The 21,863-nt window shown below is 35.0% G+C and overlaps 1 protein-coding gene across 9 annotated transcripts in view; it reads left to right on the forward strand.

Annotated features, from left to right (window-relative positions):
- The window catches only part of PPP1R9A (protein phosphatase 1 regulatory subunit 9A), a 337,678-nt gene that overhangs the window by 256,657 nt on the left and 59,158 nt on the right, over positions 1–21,863 (forward strand). For all 9 annotated transcript variants that reach the window (XM_056118127.1, XM_056118126.1, XM_056118129.1 and 6 more), the window contains 4 exons: positions 5,170–5,223; positions 7,648–7,877; positions 9,694–9,790; positions 9,886–10,057. In XM_056118127.1, the coding sequence (XP_055974102.1) occupies positions 5,170–5,223; positions 7,648–7,877; positions 9,694–9,790; positions 9,886–10,057 (553 nt within the window). The remainder of the gene's footprint in view (positions 1–5,169; positions 5,224–7,647; positions 7,878–9,693; positions 9,791–9,885; positions 10,058–21,863) is intronic.

Below are 21,863 nucleotides of genomic sequence, written 5' to 3' on the forward strand. Positions count from 1 at the left end.
TAAGACAATGTCTTGCAATCCTTGGCCTTGTATTTAATCTTTTTTTAAAAGTTTTTTATAATGTCACCATGACTTATAAAGTTATTTATAATTGAGTTTCAGCCATACAGTGTTCCAGCACAAATCTCATCACCGGTATCAACTTCTCTCTAACAGTGTCCCCAGCTTCCTTCCCAAAAACCAGCCTGCCTCCTTGATGGGCACATTTTTAAGTTTGATGTTTGGTTGCTGTAATTTGGAACTCTTTCTTTCAGTGTCCTTAGATCTGTGGTTTAGATATATAGATATACTACGCAACTCTACACACTGATATGCCCAAAACCCCTGACCGTTGGCTCCCGGTACTTCCCATAAGCCTCTTCTCCCCCTCACTTCCCTTTAATTATTTTCCATTCCAAATTTTTTCTTCAAATGTAGATTTTCTGAACGTTGAATGTTCCAATAGGTATTTTAAGTTTTGTTTCCACTAACCAGACCTGTTGACCTCCTCTCCTGATAATGTGTCATCTGACCAGTCTCAGGGTGAAGCATAAACACTTTAACTCGTACATTGGAAAGATTATTAAACATGTGAAAGGACTTCTCTAGAATTTACAAACTCAGATTACTAGCAACCTTGCTACTTATGTCATGTCATTTTGCCTGTTTGGAAGAGCATTTTTATTCTCCTAAAATAGCATAGCTCAGGACAATTGTGTTCATTTTGACCAGGACACAGAGTTCTCCCTTGGAGCTTAGTTATGATATATATAGTTCAAAGCCTAAGGACGTCTGACATGATTATCAAAATAAAAGACTCATCAGTCAATATAGATACATATTCCATCTGATGTTTCTCTTAATTATCTGGGAACTTCTGTTAGAAAATATTATTTATTGATCTCATAGTCTGGGGGGTTAGGAGGAAGGGGCTTCTGAGATGCATAAGGTGACCTGGGGCCATTCCTAGCAACTCTCAGTGATTCCATGCCAGGGCCCTTTGGTGGTAGGGGCCACTAGGATCAAACACTGGTGGTGTTTGGGGGTCAACATTTTTAGTGGTTGGTGGTCAGAAGGCATGCATTATCAGGGACTAAACTAGAGTTCAGAATCTATAAGGCATTTCCCTAACTCCTGTATATCTCCCAAGTTCCTTTCATAGTGTTTTGAGGGTAGATACAATGCCATGTTCTCACCTTATAAGTGATTGCTACCACATCTCTTGGCACATAGTTGAGTTCAGTAAAAACTCTTTGAATAAAGAGGTAATGTTCTTTCTAAGTTTCATTAATAACAGCACTGGTTACATGGCATTTTACTTTTCATGTCAGAATATCAAAGACTACTAGAAGTGATCCATGGCTTCCAGCTGGAGTAATAATTTCTTATCTTGGAGGTGATAATGATGGCATATGCCTTGGTTTTTGTGACGATTAAATGAGAAACATGTCTCAAAGCTGCTGATTTCAATTAGGAATATGGTTAAGGGAAAAATGGGTCATAAGAAGCAAATCTAAAATTATTTCCGTCCACCACCTGCTTCAAGTAGAAATTTGATAAAGCTGTGTGGTTTCTCGAGTCTTTTCTCATCTGTAAAGTGATGTTAAACTGCCTTTTTTGCTTTTCACAAACTTACCTGCAACACTAAAGGAAGATGATAAAATAGGTACAGTTTCCTACAAATATAAGAACTTTAGTGGGGAAAACTGTGTACTGAAATTTATAATGGCTGGGCTTGACACTTATTAGTTCTGAAGCTTAAGCTGCTGACACAGTTTCTGCCTGTATATAATGAAAGCGTTGGATTAGTTTCTGTTTGTTTGCTGTTCCAAGGATCTAACTAGGACTTCACACAGGCAAGGCAAGCCCTTTGCCACTGAGCTACATCCCTGGCAGCACCAAGTTTAGTTTGGATGATTTTTCTGTTAATAGTGATTGATTTATAGAAATTCTCCTAGTATGCATACAGGAATAAAATAATCTCACATATATAATTTTGGGCTTTATTAGTTTTTAAAAAACCTTGCACTAAAACTTGTCTGTTGGAATTACCAAATTTATACAATTTATTCTATTACAGTATAGAATTTTACCAAATTTTTAACAGTTCAAGATTTTATCAGTATCATGATTTCGCTGCTAGTGAGTACAGTTCCTCACTGATAATACATTTTCATATATGGGAAGAGTGTGTAATATCAACTAGGGATATTTTTAGATCTATCCGTTTTATACACATTACCAGGAAATTAATCTAGTATATATATTACAAGGAAAAAAACAATCTTTAGGCAAAATTTTCTAGGTTTTTTCCAGATCATTCTGCCATAGTCCTAGCTAACTTTATTGTGGCATTATTTGATATTAACCACAGTGTCTTTCCCCCAAATAAACCCTTGCATTAATTGTCTCATTTATCCACTCAATAAGAAAAGTTATGACTTGTGAAGAACTATGTTTTACAAATAGAATGGAAGTAAAACTGAAAAAAAAAGAGCTTGTTAACTTTCTGGTATGACATAGTTAATGCTTATTGGGTTTGAGATAAATTCAGTAACTAACTTAAACTTTTCTTCGCAATTGGCATATGTCATAAAGGACAGGATTCATTTCTTATAGAACTTTCTAAAATCAAATCACCTATGTCCATGGGCTTGCTGGTGGTCCTGTTCTATTCTCACACTGAAGTACAGGAGCTCAATGGTGGATCACTTTTTTCAGCCATATGTGTCTTTGTATTTATATATGTAAATGGTATGTCCTGCCTAACTTCTAAGGACTCTTCCCAGTTTAGTTTATAACTTTATGTTGATTGGGGATATTAGGGATGATATTGATTGGAAAAGTTGCCATTACTGTGATTTGCACATACTAACTCTTTGATAGATGCCCATTTTGCTAATCCTTATTTTCTGAGGAAAGTGACACTGGATCAGGAACCAAAGGATCCAGCTGCTGGTTCTGGTTTTTGATTCTCTTAGAGAGCTAGACCACTTCTGTGTTCATCCTGCATAAACATGGGTTTTTCATATCTAAACCTGGTCCAGAAGTATAAGCTTCCATGATTCTGAAGTTGTGAACTCTCTGTGGATACCACCTGATGATACCTACTTGCTGAATCTCATTTTGACTTGCCTGTAATTGACAGATTCTAAAAGATAACTCTGGATTCAAGTTCTGTGTGTTATCAGATCTCTCTGGGAGGTAGAAGGAAGTTACTGTGAATTTGGTTTAGCACTTTCCAGGTACACCAAAGCAAGTAGCACTATAGTAAGAAAATGGGAAGGCACATACTGTCTGTTTGACCTTTGTAGAAAAATAAGAACTAAAGAGAGGGTGTTTTCTCTCTAGAGTCTGTTAGAATGCAAAAGCCAGTGCCACTGATGCTTGAAAGTTGCTAGAGCACAGGGACATAGCTGCAGATCAGAAAGCAAAAGAATAAGACAAATTTCTAGATGGGACTGGCAGAAAGATCTGGGGATAGTGGGATAGTGGTGGGAGGACGTTGGTACTCTGGTTATTGTTATGGTGTAGTAAACATTGTATGCCTAAAACATTAATACTGATACTATTATAATTCATTATACCTTAATTGAAAATAATTTTGAAATCATTGGTATTTTATATGTTAATTATTTATCACTTGTAACCTGTTTATGATATATCCACTTATCATGTACTCATGCATTCATTTGTCAAACATTTGCTATATATTCTTCACGAGTAAGTATCAATATAAATGTATTGGGGAAAAAATTCAACAGTTTCTAATTTACTCCTAAAGACAAAGAGCAGTCAGTATCAGAGTTGTTGCTTTGCCAGCAACAGGATTTTATTCCTAACAGGGAAACCTGAAAACATCAAGGAAATTCATTTTGCAGGGAGCTTAGGAGTTCTGGTTATGGGCTTTCATTCATTTGCAATGACATCTAAGAGACTGTTGAATTAACCTGTCCTTGATTCTTTGATTTCTGTTTTCTCTTTTCATGCCTCCCATATTCCCCTACTAGCCAGATGATTAAAAATGAGGGCTGTAAGGTATTGTGATAGCCACAGGGTCATATTGCAAGTCTGGAAACCGCATGTTTCTATCCTTCCATCAGCTAAATCACTTCCTTCTAAAAAAACCTTAGATTTATTTAATTAGATGTTCAGTCTCCCATGTATAATCTTAAAATCCAAAATGCTCTGAAAACAATTTTGCTGAATGTTTTTGGGTGGTCAATCTATTTGGTGATAAATCAGATTCAAAATGCTACTTACAATGTTTATATTCTCACTTAGTGGAAATATTCCTGTTTGGTGGCATAAATATTGGTGAGTTTGATTACATGCTGAATGGTTTCACAGTCCCACTTGTGGGTAATATCCAATTTATGGAAAATTCATCTTACTATACTTCTGAATGGAAGAATTCTGAATTCCAAAAACATCAACCCCCAAGAATTTTAGAGACAACACTGTCAACCATATATATTTTCCTGAAATCTGGATATTTTATTCATCTCTTAAGGAAGTGAGTATTTGGTTCATTCCTCCCTTAAGAAGAAAACAAAGTGGGGGCAGGGTAAAAGCAAAACAAATGTAAGTGACAGCGTTTCTAGAATAATAAACAAACTGAACCTTTGGTGAATGGAGGCTGGTTTAGAATTGGAGTGGATCTTCTAGGAGGCACAAATCAAGATCTGTATATCTCCTACAATTAAAAACAAAATAAAATAAAAAGATTTCAGACAGTATCATTTTCCCTATTGCAACAGCCGGAGCTGTAAAAGGTCTGCTTAACCGGATGTGCTGTGAATTGTGGAACCACAGCACCACCTTTCTTTCAGACTTGGAATAGAATCTGCACACAGCTGTTGTCTAGCTAGTTTACTCCACAAGACTGCAAGGGAACAATTTCTTGACACTTAAATCAAAAAGAGCTGCTGTGAAGATGCGAACAAATGTTTTCTCCTTTTTTGTCCCTGAGCAATTAAATTTGTAACCTAATCTCATATTTGGGAGTGTGGCCATAAACCTTGTGTTTAATTAGTTTGCACCTAGCACATCCTTTTACACACTAGACATCTTAATTTACAACCTGCTGCATTGCAGCACTTTTCTATGTCAGCTATGTACTGATTTTTTTTAGCATCTGAGGCTTATAGATTCACTTCTTATTTCACATTTTTTCTTTTCAATTTTTAGTTGCAAATCAAACATGCAGTTACAGAAGCAGAGATTCAAAAATTGAAGACCAAGGTAAGCGCAAATATATGGTGTTTGAATTACATGTTTCAAACTCCAGGTCCTATGAATAGCATCAGCTGAAGATCTTAGTGAGACCGTAGAACTCACTGAAAGATTTGTTTTCGTTGCATTTGAATGAATAATAACCTGTGTGACATTCATTTTAATTGTTTGATATTCCTGCCAGAAAGAGCACAAAACCCTAGATGGTAAATATTACAGTAACTTTCAGTGAAACCAGCAGTTTTTCACAAATGGACAATGTTTATCTATACATATATGACCAATTCTCTATGAGCTTTCCTCACAAAGTAAATATTGTTTATGTTTCTGACATCCAAATTAACATCTTGATCATTAATTCTGTATGAACAGGCTCTTTCCCTTTCTTTACTCTATTTTAAATCGGCTTAATCATTGAACTTAGCCATCAGAAATATATTATAGGTCACATTATTTTTGATAGAAAACTTTAATTTTTAATGAATAGCTCTTTCAAAATATGCATAATTGATTTTAGGTGCCAGAATAACCGGAGATTTTTAGGCAAGCATAGATCACATTTCAATTTGTAGGAAAAAAAAAAAACAGGTGCTGATAAAAAAAAAGCATGTCATTTTAGTCTACGCATGAAATAGTGCAAGCTTGAGAAGGTTATTCTAAACTGATAAATTTTAATGTACTTGTAAATTCTTAAACTTAATTTTATTTTTTAAATATGTAATTCTGAAGACTGAAAAATATTATTTGAAATACTTTTATGACAGTGTTCTTCATTATTTAATGGCCTTTAAAAATTTAGAAATAATTCTTCTCCTACCTCTAATGATCTGCTTTCTTGTTCACATTAAACACTTGTTTTGGCTTTTACATGTGTTTTAAATGAGACGAATTATTGAGGCTATTTTTGTTAAATGATATTCTCAGCTAATAACTCTGCAACTCTTTAGTCAAAACATCTCTATACATCATTCATGGTGTCAGCCCAGTCCTGTGAATAATATTTTTAAAATCAGTAGTGGTTAGCAAATAAACAGCTTGAATACAAAAGATTATTTAATAAAATATGCAGTAAAAATGTTGTCATTCTTAAATTGCTATTGTTTCTTAACATAGAAGAATAGAAGTTGTTTTAAATGATTGGTTACGATCAGGGAAAAATATTCTCTATAATTGCACTTTAATAAAATATAAATGTTACATGGTAAACAATTTCAAAACTTCTCTAAATTAGTATTTTTCACATTATATTTATGTATAATATCAACATACTTTATTCTGGCTATTTATTTTCTATGTTGATAATAGAATTATGTTTTGATATGTTTTTGACACTTTTTTTCTTTGTAATCCACTTTGCCAAATTTTTAATCTAAAATACACAAATATTACACTTTGTGATATGCTGTAAGATTTTGGAGTATTATTTTGAAAATTGATGTTTATAATGACTCTTCATCCCCTTGAACTTTAAAGGAGGTTTATGAAATAGATGAAAAACTAGATTTAAGGTCACACACTAATTGTAAGTGGCCTTTGATCTCACATAAAGATTACCCTTGAAGTTCTGTAGAAATGAAGAGACTGGACTTTTTATAGTGTTTTTTCCTAAGAATCCTTGGAAGTAAAAACACATAAAAAGCTGCCTTTATGTTCTATTGGAGTAATTTAAAGAAATTCAGCAATAACTTACTTTTTATTAAACTGTATTTTTATATTTATGGGCATTGAGATTATACAGCTCTAGAAATTTATAATTTGAATAATAAAATAGTATCTTAAGGATATGAACAATATAAAATAAGCTAATGTTTCTCACGTTATTATGTTTAAGGAGCTTTATCATGAGTTCTGATGAGTTATATCATAATTCTGATATAATTAAGTACAAAAGGAATTTAAGTAATTTGCCCAAAGACTCATAGCAGCAGAATTGGAACATTCCAGTCCAGCTGAATGACTCCAAAGCACCCCTCTTAAATCATTCTGTCATGCTGTGTTTCAGACCCTCTCTCCTTTCCTTCCTTTGACTCCTCACTCCCTTTATAATTTTTTTAATATATAACTGCACAGGAAAATAAAAACTCTGTAAGAGAATGTATTTAAGGTCATTAGATAGAATAAATCAAACTCCAGACAATTTTTAGTGCTTACAGAATTTCCATGATTTGACAAAAAGTTCATGGGAGTTGAAATCAAATCCATGTCTAATTATTTATCAGATGTGTGAACCTGAACAAATCATTTAACTTTTCAAGGCTTCCATTTCATGATTTGTAATAATACTTTTCCATTATTCTCAAGATGTTCTTATAATTATGGATATGTAACAATGGAATAAAATTTTTAAAAATGTAATAAATATATATATACTGGTGAGATTTTTTTTCTGGAAATGTACCCTCTTATCTTTGTCTTGATATTTGCTTTCTCTAGCTGCAAGCAGCAGAAAATGAAAAAGTGCGGTGGGAATTAGAGAAAACACAACTTCAACAGAACATAGAAGAGAATAAAGAAAGAATGTTGAAATTAGAGAGCTACTGGATTGAGGCTCAAACATTATGTCATACAGTGAATGAACACCTCAAAGATACCCAAAGCCAATATCAAGCCTTGGAAAAGAAATACAATAAGGCAAAGAAACTGATCAAGGATTTCCAACAAAAGTAAGAAACTTCTAGCCTAAAGAATAGTTGTATGTGTCAACAGGTTCATATTTAATAATTTTGTAATATCAGAGTTCTTCCTCTAAGAAATATAGTTAAAGCATAAACAGCATTATGTTTTGGAAATTATATCATGTTTCATCTGAGATTATATCCTTGTTTATAGGGTTTTTGGCAATATTTCCTCTCAACTTTTTATATGCTCCTTCATAATATAAAACCAGGGACATCAATGAAGGGAAGTGGATACTACTGAATGAATTTGTATTAGAACATGTACACCTGAAAACTCAATTATGAAAAACTTTGTAATTCTATCATTCATAGTGATTCAGTTTTATAAAATTAAAAATAATTATGAAAATGACTTAATTTACAGTAAATATTAAAACATTTAAAATTCCTTTTTTTTTTTTTTTTGTGCGGATGACCCTTCCTGACTGTGCTCAGAGTTTACTCCTGTCTCTGTGTTCAAGGATCACTCCTGGTGGAGAATAACGTACCACTTTTCGTACCAGAGATCAATCCAGGGTCAGCTGCATGCAAGCAAACACCCTGTCCATTATTCATTCCCCAGACATTTTAATTTATGTCCATTTTGAAGTAGCTCTTTAGTTTAGAACCATTGAAGCCCCAGGTGAGGTCACATAGAATGACTTTGGGGCAAGGTCCATGCAAGATAGCATGTGAGGTCTTGATGCAGTTGCTTCTCCCTTTACTCCTAGAATCAGTACATATAGAATTTTCTCACTACAGAGAGTGTAAATATTGACTAGCAAGACTTCCTGCCCTGCTTCTTTGCATTTCTCAGCTATTGAGAGAATCTCTGGGGTCTCAGTTCACTGTTACAATACTCTGCTTTTGAATTTTTTTTTTTGCTTTTGAATTTTAATAGGTCTTTCTTAACTATTGCTGCTGTTTGCTTCCATCTGTTGAATCTTAATGTAATTTCAGGGAATCTGATCTGGAAGATTTTTTTTAATTTATTAAGGCACTATGCTTTATAAATTAGTCATAGTTCATTTCAGGTGTACAATGTTCCAGCATCAATCTCATCATCAGTATCAACTTCTCTCTTCTACTATCCCATTTACTTCCCGCTCCCAAACTGCCTCCTTGACAGGTACACTTTTAAGTATGGGCATTGTAGTTTGGATCTGGAAGCGTTTCCTTGGATTTCTTTGTAATCGATAACTTGATTAGCTAGAACAATAATAAGGAAAGCCAGTACCTTTTCTAAAAGTCTGCTAAGATAGCCAAAAAAACAGGCATATACATAAGATACACCATGTTTTTGTTGGAAAAAAATCTTTGATATTTAAAGGAGATTACAATAAGATTTATTATAGAAGGAGAAAAGTTGCTTTGTGACAGTGAATTCAGTACTTCATGATTTTAACTCATCATTTTAACTATTATAAATATCTTTCCTTTAAAAAAATTACCACTAGTTGTATCAATTACTGAAGTATAGAACATGGCAGATGCGGAATTATATATAACTACCCTGGCAGTAATACCATTCAGTAATTGGGGAGTTATTTGTGCAGTAAGTGTTTATGGATTCTCTAGAATCAGGACTTACAAGTGCAAATAATAAAAGCAGATTCAAAGCCTCTTTTTAACTATGTAACTCATGCATATGTTTTATTTGTTTTTATTATTTTATATATTTTCTCTATTACTTTTATTCATTTAAATAGCTTTCCAGTTATTTATTCTGCTGTACAGTTTAGACTTTCAGATAAGAATTTTCGTGTTTTCCTATTTATTGTATGTTTGATTTGATAAGATTTTTTCTTATTTTTTTCTTAAGAGAACTTGATTTCATCAAAAGACAGGAAGCAGAAAGAAAGAAAATAGAAGATTTGGAAAAAGCTCATGTTGTAGAAGTTCAAGGCCTGCAAGTGCGGGTGAGTTGTGCACTCAAAGCCAGTAAAAATAATTTGTTCAGTACTTGGGGAAGAGATCTGGTTTAGAGTTTCATAAATAAAAATTTTTTTCTTAGATTAGAGATTTGGAAGCTGAGGTCTTCAGGCTATTGAAACAAAATGGGACTCAAGTTAACAATAACAACAACATCTTTGAGAGAAGAACATCCCTTGGTGACGTCTCTAAAGGAGATACCATGGAGAATTTGGACGTCAAACAAACATCTTGTCAAGATGGCCTAAGTCAAGGTTTGTGTAATACCTACAAAAAATGTTTTTTATGACTTATATAGTTATTTTAATTTAAGTTGTTCAATCACACCTTCAACATCTAAAAAAAGGACTACTGTACATAGGACTTACTTTTTCCTGGCTCTGTACACATTGACCACATATGGTGCCGGGGGCAACATGTGGTCCCAGGAATCAAACTAGGATTCAATATGTGTAAGGCAAGAACCCTGCCCTCTGTACTATCTCATCAGCCTCAGTAACTCTTTCTTCTTATCCAAATATTTAAATGTTTTTCTTATCTAAAGGTTTAACTGTCCCTTCCAAGTTAAAAAAGAAAAAGCTTATAAAATGGAATTTATCACTTAGCTCTTCTTATCTTATCAAAAATAAGTCCTTTGCTGTAAATAATGAAATATTAACTTGAATCAAGATAAATATCCTTTTAAAATTATTATAATTTCTAGGGCATGTGCTGTGGCTCAGTGGCAGAGCAGGACCTGGCATATGTGAGTCCCTGAGTTCAGTTTCCAGAACAGAAAAAATTTTTAGAGGAAAAATAAAATTGATAATTATTGATATAGTTAATAAACTGCCTTAAAATTATATAAACTTAACTACTCTGGGGTAATCTATATTGTTTCTATATTAATGAATAAAGCTGAAATTTGTAATTCTTGGAATAAAAATCTTTTCATAATATCAAAAGTCCAAGTACTTGCTTCCAATACTTGGAATTCACTGAAATTTAATTTTCTGTACAGGGACCAGAGAAATACTACAGTGCATGGGACTCTTCTCTTGTACACACAACTAAAGTGGGTTCAATCCTCTGCACCACACATGGTACCCTAGACTCTCCAAGGATGATCTCCATACACAGAGTCAGGAGTAATCCCTGAGCACCCAAAAAACAAGTGAAAAAATAAAGCTTCTTTACAGTTTTATCTTTTGACCTTAGTTGTCATCTTCTGCATCTTCATTCCTTCCTATGAGAGACCAAATAAGACTAAAATATTGGAAACATTTTCTATTGTTATGATCGTGTATAATCAGCATACAGCTCTTATTTTCATGCACACACACTCATACATAGATTCTGTGTATGTGACAGTGACTATTCACTATATATATAGTATATTTATAAACTCCACAAATTTACAAATAAAAAGAGAGATTGTTAAACTTGGGTTTCATCTTTTAAAATATCAATCATGTAGACCTTGGAATGGGAGAATAAAAGGACGTTGTGCAGCAGGATCATCATAATAGGCTGACAATGCATAAGCAAAGATTTGACATGTGGTAAACTCTGTTCACTAATGAACTATATAATTCTTTAATGGTGTTTCTCACATATTAAAATATCTCCAGTGAGATTTTCCTGATAAACAAGTGCTTATGTCATTAACTTTTAGAACTAAACTCTTAGCCATTAAAATTGAAAAGTATTAGAAATCTGCATTTTTAAAATTAAAGCAATGTCTAGAGATTTGATTTCATTTACAAAGCTTATATCCTTTTGCTGAATTTTATCTTGATATGATCTGTAAATGATGCTTTACAGAGGCAACTTTAGTGTAGTATTTAGCACTGGCAGTACCACTAACCAAAGAACTGTGTAGCAGAAGGTCATTCAGTTTCTTTGGGTCGACTTTATCATGTAAATTATAAAAACAGTATTACTTTCTTTGTAAAAGGACTTTTTAGGTTAATATTACTTTGTACAAGAGTTGGAAAAGGTGTCACTTTATAGCAGACAATCTTTAAGATTAAAAAAAAAGACCTATTTCCAAAGAAAAATGTCAGAAGTGAAATCAGCGTCTTTATTTTTTTAACTTTTTGAATGTTCCAATTTTTTTAAATTGTAATTTATAGTAAATACATGTTCCTGCTGTGGCATGTATTAAGTATGGTCAATAACCAGTACCTTTTCAGAGTCTAATTCATTTCATTTCTTTTAGTTTTGAAATCTGTATCTTGTCAAAGATGTAATTAGTAGTATTTTTTAAGTTATATGACTACAGATGATCAAAAAATTGTACTATTAACATGCAGTTTGGGATCAAAACCTTACATTTCTTCTGAACTCTTTTTCTATTCTACACCCTCCATTTTGCCACATAATTATCAGTTTCCCTAGCAACACTGTGGTTTCACGGTGAGATGTAGAGACTACTAATTCTTACTGAAACCAATCCATGCTTGTGCAGTAGAGGTAGAATCCGTCATCTCAGACATAAGAAGCATACATATCAAGTAGTACTCTTCGAATTTTGCTGCCAAGGATGGTCGATGATAAATTTCCCTGAATTTCAATTGTTTGATCTTGTAAACTAAAATGGCTTGGACAGTAGCTAGATAGCAATGCTCTGGAAAGCACTTATCTAAAATGATCCTTTGCTTCTGTTGCTAGGGAACACTGAACGCCAAGAGGTTTAGAAAAGAAAGTAAAACTGTAGACCAAAAGCAAACCATTTTGCATTTGTAAAACTTCCTCCCTCCTACACCCACCCTTAGGCATACACAGTTTAGCTGGGGATGGGTATGGTGGTCGCAGCTATCAGTTCTGATAGTCCCTGTCCTTTGGATGCAGTGTTTTATCTCGAATCTCCTAAGGACTGTGTCATTCTGATTTGCTTTCAAAGCACTGAACTGCCTTACAGATAGAATAAGTAACTCAGCATACTCTCAGGACTTGAGACAGTTCAGTGAAGCAAAAAGATTCTGGCTTAAGAGTCAGTGAAAAACTGTTGGATTTTGTGAAGAAAAAAAGAGAAAGAAAGGAGTAAAGGAGATATAGAGGAAAGGAAGGAAGGATCAAGAAGCTGCTGGGTTTTTTTTTATACCAAATGCTTGTTCTTTTTGAATGGTGCTCACCTACCTGATGTAGATTTGTTATGTGTCTCTTAATATTTAATTATTGTAAATATTTAGACTCATGAAACCATTTACCACAGTTAAAATTTGCCACAATTAAAATATGTGAGGGGGCCCAGAAGATGGCTCAATGGCTCAAGGTGTTGCACTCATTTGCTGAGGCCATTCTGACAAATCTACTAGGAGTCTCCAGCAAGAAAGGATGTAGGAAGCAGCCAGGGCATCTGGGTTTTAACCCCTGGTGCTGCATGTAGGCCTGGGTAGTGCTGAATGCCTCACAGTCTAGAGTCCCTAGCAAAGGGAGAAAATTATATTCAACAACGAACTGAATGATTCTCTATACTGTCTAAGCTCATTAAAGGACCTCAGTAAAATTTTGATATTAGTACAAATTCATTATTTTGTACATTCTAATGCATTTCACTTGTGCATTAGAACTAAAAAATAAATTTGATAAATAATTTGATAAATAAATAAAGCTAAAAAATAAATGTCACATTTTTTTCCTGCCAAGGACTCTTTCTTTCTTTTAATTTATAGTAGTATTCTGGTGAAATATTATTTTAATTTTACATGCATTCCAAGGTGTCAAGGTAATTAATAGTTTTGCCATACCACCATTTTTTGTGTTTGTTATTTTTCACTGCTATAGCAATGCTTGCCTGTATAACAGTTTGTACATTCGATCCAAGGGCACTGAGTGAGTAGAAACATCTGTGCTTTCCATCTTTTTTGTCAGAGTTACCATATGACCAGAGAACAGATATGTTTGAGAGATCATTATAGTGGAAAATGTTGTACTCTTTATTTGATTAGATTATCTGGAAAAATCAAAGAGCATACTGTCCCTAAACTTCTAGTTATTACACAATCCTTATGATGACACTGTTTCAGGTATTTTAAATGCTGTTTGATTAAAGGTTATGCCTATTGTACAGTGACACTAAAAGAATAAGAACAATATATAGAAGTTGCATATGAAGACAGATTATGATTCTTCTACCAGGAAAGATGGTTTTTAGAAAATTTTTGAGCTTGTCAGCTTGGTTGCCACAATGACTTTCAAGAATATTAACTATGAGAAAGAGCAATGCTATTATCATACAATTTGTCGGATGCTGGGACATAGCAAGATAGTGGGTTTGGTATGGGACAATTTAACAGATAATATAAACATATCAAGAAATCAGAGGAAGTTTCAAAAGAGAAAAAACATGATTAAAATTTAAATAGTTTTCCTGATTTATAGTCCTAATTAAAGGTGTGACAACCTTTTGAAGTATTATAAGGTGTTCTTAGACTAAAAGCAGACTTTGAAAGCCTAAAGAGTATCAAATAGTTTATTCTGTAAGCATTGTGATTCATGAACAGTTTTGAGACATAACAGGAGTGGGATCACTTGTAAATTTACAAGTGTAGTACAAGGAGTCCTGTAAAGTTTGGACATCCATACAAAATACATTTTCTTTCTCACACCCATCTATTCAGCTAAGGCTGCAAGTTACAAAGCACTGCATGTTATCTAACTCCAAAGTGTGAAAGTGAAAGCTTACGTGAAGCTTTTTTTTCTTCATGCCTTTAGGTACTTACTATCCTTTAGTTTTAAGGAAAATTGAGCAAGAAGAGAAAGATTTTTTAGTGGGTACACTGTTAGAGGGCTGAAGCTACAGTGCTACACTGTTAGAAAATGTAGACTTTCAGAATAGACTGCGACTAGATTAATCTCTCACTCCTGTATGTCTTTAATGTTTCTTTGCTACTTTCAAAATAATTGAAGAATCCTAGAAGAAGGAATATCAGGCTATGAAAATGAGGTTTCTTGTTTCTTCTCCTTTCGATTACTTTTCCTACAAAATGCTTTTTCATTAAGGGCCCGCATTGAAAAAAAATCTATTGTAGTCTGTACATGAATTCTGTACCAAATAGACTTGTGGTCATGTCAGAAGAACTGTGCGCCTGCTTTAAATAACCAGACTAGGGCTGGAGCGATAGTACAGTGGGTAGGGCATTTGCCTTGCATGCATCTGACACAGGTTCAATTCCCCAGCATCCCATATGATCCCCCCCAGCACCAAGAGGAGTAATTCCTGAGTGCAAAGCCAGAAGTAACCCCTGTGCATCGCTGGGTGTGACCCAAAAAGCAAAAAATAAATAAATAACCAGGCTAGCCAAGTTGTGGTCATTGGGCTCTGTCTATATATTTGCTATCATATTGGTTTATTAACAGCATATTTGCATATGTGGATTTGATTTCTCTGAATAGGTTTGCTGCTTTGAAATTTATTTATATGTAAATAAAATCCTTATCAGTAAGAGTGAGGGGAACTAACCAACTTCTTACCAACTTCTTATATTTTACTGGCCATCTGTTTTTAAATTCTTATTTGTCATACATTCGTTCACTAAATAGATACTAGGCACTACTAGGTAGTGAGACCTGAGGAAACCATTTATATGTTAAGATAGAATGTACTTAATTTTAAAAGATGGGTCTGGAGAGATCAAACTGAATTTAAGGAGCACACATTCCATGCAGCCAACACCATTTCAATCCCTGGCACCTCAGTGTTCCCCAAGTACCACTGAAGGCCCTCTCTCTAAGCACCATGGAGATGTGATCTTAGAGTTCCTGGGGTCACCCAGTAATTGCAACACCTCATATTGAACCACAGGCCTGGTTGGCTGAGAATTGATCGCTTCCCCCTGACTGGGAACCCTTCCCCTCTTGACTCTGCCTGGGATCAATCTCACCCTATAAACAAATATGCAAATAAATATGAAAAGATGAAGGTGAAAAAAATCAATAAAATGATAGATCACTTGGTCACTTGAGCACTAGACATCCCGTTATTCATTGATTTGCTCAGGCGGGCCCCAGTAACGTCTCCATTCGTCACGTTCTAGTATAGCCCAATGAAGTCTGCTTGTTCCAGGAACACAAAGAGCCTCAAACCGATCATTCAGGGTCTTGACATAGAAGTCTGACCATCTGGTGGGTGGGCGGCCACGTGATCTTTTGACGTCCCGTGGTAACGGCTCTAGTCCAGTGGTCGTCTCCAAATGTCATTACATGTCCAGCTCATCTGATTTTGAACACCTTGGCAAACGAGACAGCATCCCTGATTCTTGACCGTCAACGGAGGTCGGAACTCCGGATTCTTTCTCTCATTTGAGTGAAGCGTGATACTCCAAGCATAGCTCTTTCAGTTCCTCTTTGGGAGACAATACAATACAATGGATAAATAAATGAGACAGTAAATACAATGGGTCTCATTCCCCTGACCCCAGTAAGATGACAGAGTGAAAATATAAATTATGTTGCAAGTATCTGTATCATACTTATACTGTTTATGAAGATAGGCCTTTAACTTGTCTCTTAAACTTTCTAGCTACCAGGACGAATTAGATCCCCTTCTCCATTCTTTATTCACAGTTCTTATAAGGTGAAACACACCGCCTGCTCAAGAGAAGTTATAACTATTGCTGCAGATAATGTATGAATTGTAGCAAATATAGTAAAATTGATAACGTTTGTAGAGTCTCCCACCTGATGATTAGATGAGATAATTTTCATAGTGACTCTGTGCACTGATGACATCCCACACATTTACGAGTTACAATGTTGTGTTCAGCAGAAGTAATTTTAATTGCTAACAAAAGATAGGGCAGGGGGGGAGAAAGAGAGTGAAAGAGAGAGAGTGAGAATAAGAGAGAAAGAGGGGGAGAGAGAGAGAGAAACAAAGCACCTGCCTTGGAGGCAGGCTGGGGTGTGGAGGGGTGATGGGAAGGAACCTGAGGACACTGTGAAATGTACACTGATGGAAGGATTGGTGTTGGAACACTGTATGACTGAAACCTAATCATGAACAGATTTGTAAGAGTCTATCTCACAATGATTCAATTAAAAAATAATCATAAAAAGTAAATAAAATAAAATGAATTTAAAGAAGATAAGAGAATGAATGAGATATGATGGATACTTAGTGACCTTTTAGTATATTTTGGTGCTCAGGGACTCTGGCATGTACCAAATTAAACTTGTTAACTATCTAAAAACTTCTAAAATGTGTTAGAAGTTATGTTAGTGATCTCTTTCATATTTGGAAATGTAGCTTGAGAATAACAAATGGTCAAAAACAGCATAATCAGAGAACTAACTGGCTTGCCATAAAGGATTGACTAACGGTTGTTAAGATGCCCCTCTCACAATGTTTAGTTTCTTTAAGTTTTGAAAAAAGTTCACTGTCATGTTAGAAAATATTTTGATTAATAATAAAAATAAACATGAAAGATTATCAGTGGCTATGCTTTATAACCATTATTTGCAACTGTCTGGCCATTATTTCCAGTCCTCCCTCATTTTGTTCTTAAAAATTCAATTAGTGATTGCAGGTGAACTTCTAGTCATTGCTTTGTCTGGAAGTAAGACCCCGCTACAATTAAGCATGTTTTAAAAGTATTTTCCACAATTGGAGTGTCACCTGCATTACTGAGTAAATACTGATAAGAATGTTGAAAGAGTAGGAAGTTGTTTTAAAAAATAATCTTTACATACTGCAAGTGTTACAGTTCTTAAGTGAGCTTAAATAAATATTGAGCAATGAACTAGGAGTTATATTTCCCAGCATTTGCTTGAATATGATTTTTTGTATCACTAGTGTCACTAGTAGAACACATATCAGTATATTTAAAAACAGTAAAGCTGGAAGTATACTTAAGGCATTTTTATGAGATTTAGTCTTTTGGAATAGAGTTCCTCTTCACTGTAAAGTCAATGGTATGAACTCCCAGTGACTGGCCAGGATTCTCTCTTAAATTGAAAAATAAAAAATAAAATTTGTTTACCATCTCAAAACTTTAAAATGTGTTACTGGAAGAGATATTAATGATTTATGTCCAAAATAGATGTTAAGTATTTACAAAATAGTATGGGAAAAGGAATGGAAAAGGGATTCCCAAAGAAGCTCACAGTAATATTATACTGGAAAAATTTGAAGATAAACTAAAGCCCCCACAAGCCAAAATTAAAATCTCACCCCCTAGAATGTGACTTGTTATAAGTGTTACCAGTTCTTCATATAACCACAGAAATAAAATATTTTGGAAATTTATAGCCTAGCTATACAGTTAATTAACTTAGATTAAATTGTGTTACATAAAACATCTAAAATTGTAGAATATAAGAGGACCAGACCAATTGCATAGTGGATAGGCTACTTTTTCCTTGCATATTACCTTCCCAATTCATTCCCTGGTACCCCCATTTGGTCCCTCAAGCAAAGAACTGATCACTGAGTACAGAGCAAGGAGTAAGCCCAGTTGTATCACACTTTCAGGAAATAATTAGCAAACTGGGGCCAAAGAGATAGTATTGCAGGTAGGGTGTTTGCCTTGCATGCAGCTTCTTGAGTTTGATCCCCAACACTACCTGTCTTGTGCTAAGCACCACCAGGAGTAATCCCTGGGCACAGCCAGGGGTAAGTTCTACACATCACTGGGTGTGGTCCCAAAACAAGAAAAATAATAATTATTATTATCCGCCAACAGAATCTGTTGAATATATGCTATGAAGTAGCAATGGAGAAAATAAAATACTTATCACTTATGAAGAATATTCCTTAGGACCAGAGCAGTAGTACAGTGGGTAGGGCAGTTGCTCTATACATGGCCAGCCCTGGTTTGGCCCCAGTATCTGAAGTGTTGCCCTGAGCGCCTCCAAGAATGATCCCTGGCTATTGAGCTAATAGTAAACTCTGAGCATTGCTGGGTGTAGCCCAAAAAGAATGTTCCTCTCTCTTTTGTGATTCATTAAACATCACTGTGAATAAGAAAATATCTTTAAATGATCACAAATAACATTAATTACGATACCCAATAAATTAGCAAAAATCTAAGCGGAGCCTTTACACTAAAACACGTTTAGGATTTTATTATTTGATTTTTGATATTGACTTTTAGGTAGGATTACAGATTCTTTGTTGAGTTATGAATCCCAGTCCATTACTTCTTCTCCCAAACATACTCAAGGAAACTTTTCACACCTCTGAAATGATTTATGTATTAATTTGCTGGGAATACACAATAGAGCCTCAAAGAGTTGGATGACTTAAAGAACAAAATTTATTTCCTCATATTTATCAAATTCTGAATAGTTAAAGTGAAGGTGTTGACAGAGTTAAAATCTTCAAAGATGAGACTCTCTGGTCAATGTTATCTTTTCCCTGTGGTTTTGATCCAGAACATTGTATTCAAATTTCCTCTTTTAATAAAGACACCATTTATGTTTGATTATAGATTATCCTGATCATCTCATTTAGGGGAAGAAGGGGTTCCTTTTGAAACTATGGGAGGTTAGGATTTTAACATGACTCTTTGGGGAATAGCACAACACATTACGATATATTTTTCTCTGCTGTTTTTTCTTATTTGGGCATGTGACAATGACTCTATCTGAGCTTACATCATTATCAGGTAAAACATTACGCTGAGGAAATTAATAATGTAATTAATAAAATAAATAGCTGGTGGATAATCTATATAACTAATAGCTTTAAAACTGTACTTCTTAAAAAATATCAATCACAATCACTAATCATCCTGTTATTCGTCAATTGCCTCGAGCAGGCCCCAGTAACGTCTCCTTCATCCTAGCCCTGAGATTATATTCAAGGCTCTTTAGGAGAATGAGACCCATCATTGTTACTGGTATTTGGCATATTGGGTACGCCACACGGGGAGGTTGCCAGACTCTGCCGTGTGGGCAGGCTACATTCGGTAGCCTGCCAGTTTGTCCAAAGAAGGAATGAGATAATAAAATGTCATAATAGGATGTCCGGTTCCGGGAGCAGGTTTTTATAGTCTCTGAGTCTTGGCCGTTGATGGGATTACACAGCGCCAGGGGCCAGTTGGTGGGTGTGACCCCTGCCTACTGGAATTTGGAGGATCTGGGTGGAGGATGCTCGGCCCAAATCCGATTAGGCTTGGAGATCTCGGCCCCGGAACCCGCGTGACTTTGTCCCTCTGCCAGTACCTTCATGTGTGCGGAGAGTGGTCTCAGCATGGTGGTGGCTGGTCCTGGAGGTCTTTGGCTGCCGGAGCCCTGGTCGGGCTCCCCTTAAAAAATAGGCAAGTGGAAAACTACATGAATTTTGGAAGCTATGTCTTTAAATCTAGTTATCAATTTTCCCACCTACTAATGACATTGGTTCATTTCTTAATGAGTTAATTTCTCTGGTATTAGAAAAGTGAAATAATTGTGAAACAATTCTATACAAATGAAGAGATAATTAAAGGAGAAGCCATGTTTTAAATACTTTGTGACTTTAAATTTAGACTGTAGAAAGAACTTTCTGCTACTATCCTTGGGGCATTAATAATAAACTATTGAGCACTTTACCTTTCACACAGGTCTATTTATAACTCTAAAGGCAGAAGGACATCTTTGACTGCTTTTATTCAACTTAAAATTTCTATATGCTCCATTAAGAAGTAAAATGTTACACAGACATAATCAAAAACTAATCAGGATATAATTAAGTCTAGATTTCAGCAAAGACCTGGGAATTAACCCAAGCTGGCAGAATGAACATTGTAGCTGTCAGTCAGGGTTGGGATCTCAGTGAACTCACTTAGCAGTGTGTCAGGAAACTCTTCCACAAAAATTGGTCTCTCAAAATCAGACTTTAGCTCCCTTAAACTTTTATTGCAACTAGTACTTTTTCACTTTTTCCAGTCAACTGAGAATTTGGATAGGGGTTGAGAATGGCTGAGGAGATGGAAAGACAGTGAAGAATTGCCACAGCAATGCTGTGATCAGTGGAGGTTTTCAGTCTCACTAATCTCCATCTATAGACCACAGCCATATAAACAGAGGAAATGCTAACACTAAAGCCACAGCACCACCACCAGGAGAGTAAAAGAAGCTAACCTACTATGGACTGAACATGTTTGCCACTCAATGCCTCTTTCGCAGACCACAACACCCAAAAGAAGAGAGAGAACACAGGGGATTGCCCTGCCACAGAGACAGGGGGGATGGGAGGATGGGGGTGGGAGGGATATTATCCATGGTGGTGGAAAATGGGCACTTGTGGAGGGATGGGTATCTGATCATTGTATAATTGAAACCAAAGCACAAAAAAATTGTAAATCTACAACATTAAAAAAAAATAATAAAATAAAGGGGAAAAAAAAAAAGCTAACCTACATGTTTAAATAAGAAACATCTATTAAAAAATCCTTTGACATAAACATAAACATTTTATAAAATATACAACTTAAAAATAAGATTGAATTTTAAAAATTATAATTCTCCAAAGGGCAAATATAGACACCAAATTTGAGGACACAGTTGAAGAATTTAGAAAAACCAGCGTAATAAAAGTTAGCAAAGTCAAAGAATTTCAGCTAAACACAAAAACACAGATCCCAAGACATTTTTCTATGTTGGGAGATGGGGACTGGAGAGATAGTACAGTGGGTAAGATGCTTGCCTTGCATGCAGCTGACTCAGTTTTGATCCCTGGAACTCCATATTGTCCTTAGAACCTGCTAGGAGTGAATCCCTGAGTGCAAAATCAGGACTAATCCCTGAGTACCACAGGGTGTGGCCCCCAAACAAAGAAGTTAATCTCACAAAATCTTCTGCAATTTTTAACACCTATACAAGGGTAAAAATAACAAGCAAAATCAATATGCTCTTTAAGGATACATTGTGGAATAAATCAGGGAAAAGGCAAGGCTACAATTAGAATGGGAATTAGTTTCAAAAGTACTGATTTTTTTTTTTAGGCTAGATATTAGGTACTTAAGTGGTTTTTTGACTTTTTCTATGTGACCTGATGTATAGTTTGTTTAATTTTTATTTTAATTGGGGCCAAGGAGATAGTACAATAGGTGAGGACCTGGCCTTGCATGTGTCAGTCTCTGACACCACATATGGACC

This window comes from Sorex fumeus, unplaced genomic scaffold (genome assembly GCF_029834395.1).
Source record: "Sorex fumeus unplaced genomic scaffold, SorFum_2.1 ptg000037l, whole genome shotgun sequence".
NCBI lineage: Eukaryota > Metazoa > Chordata > Mammalia > Eulipotyphla > Soricidae > Sorex > Sorex fumeus.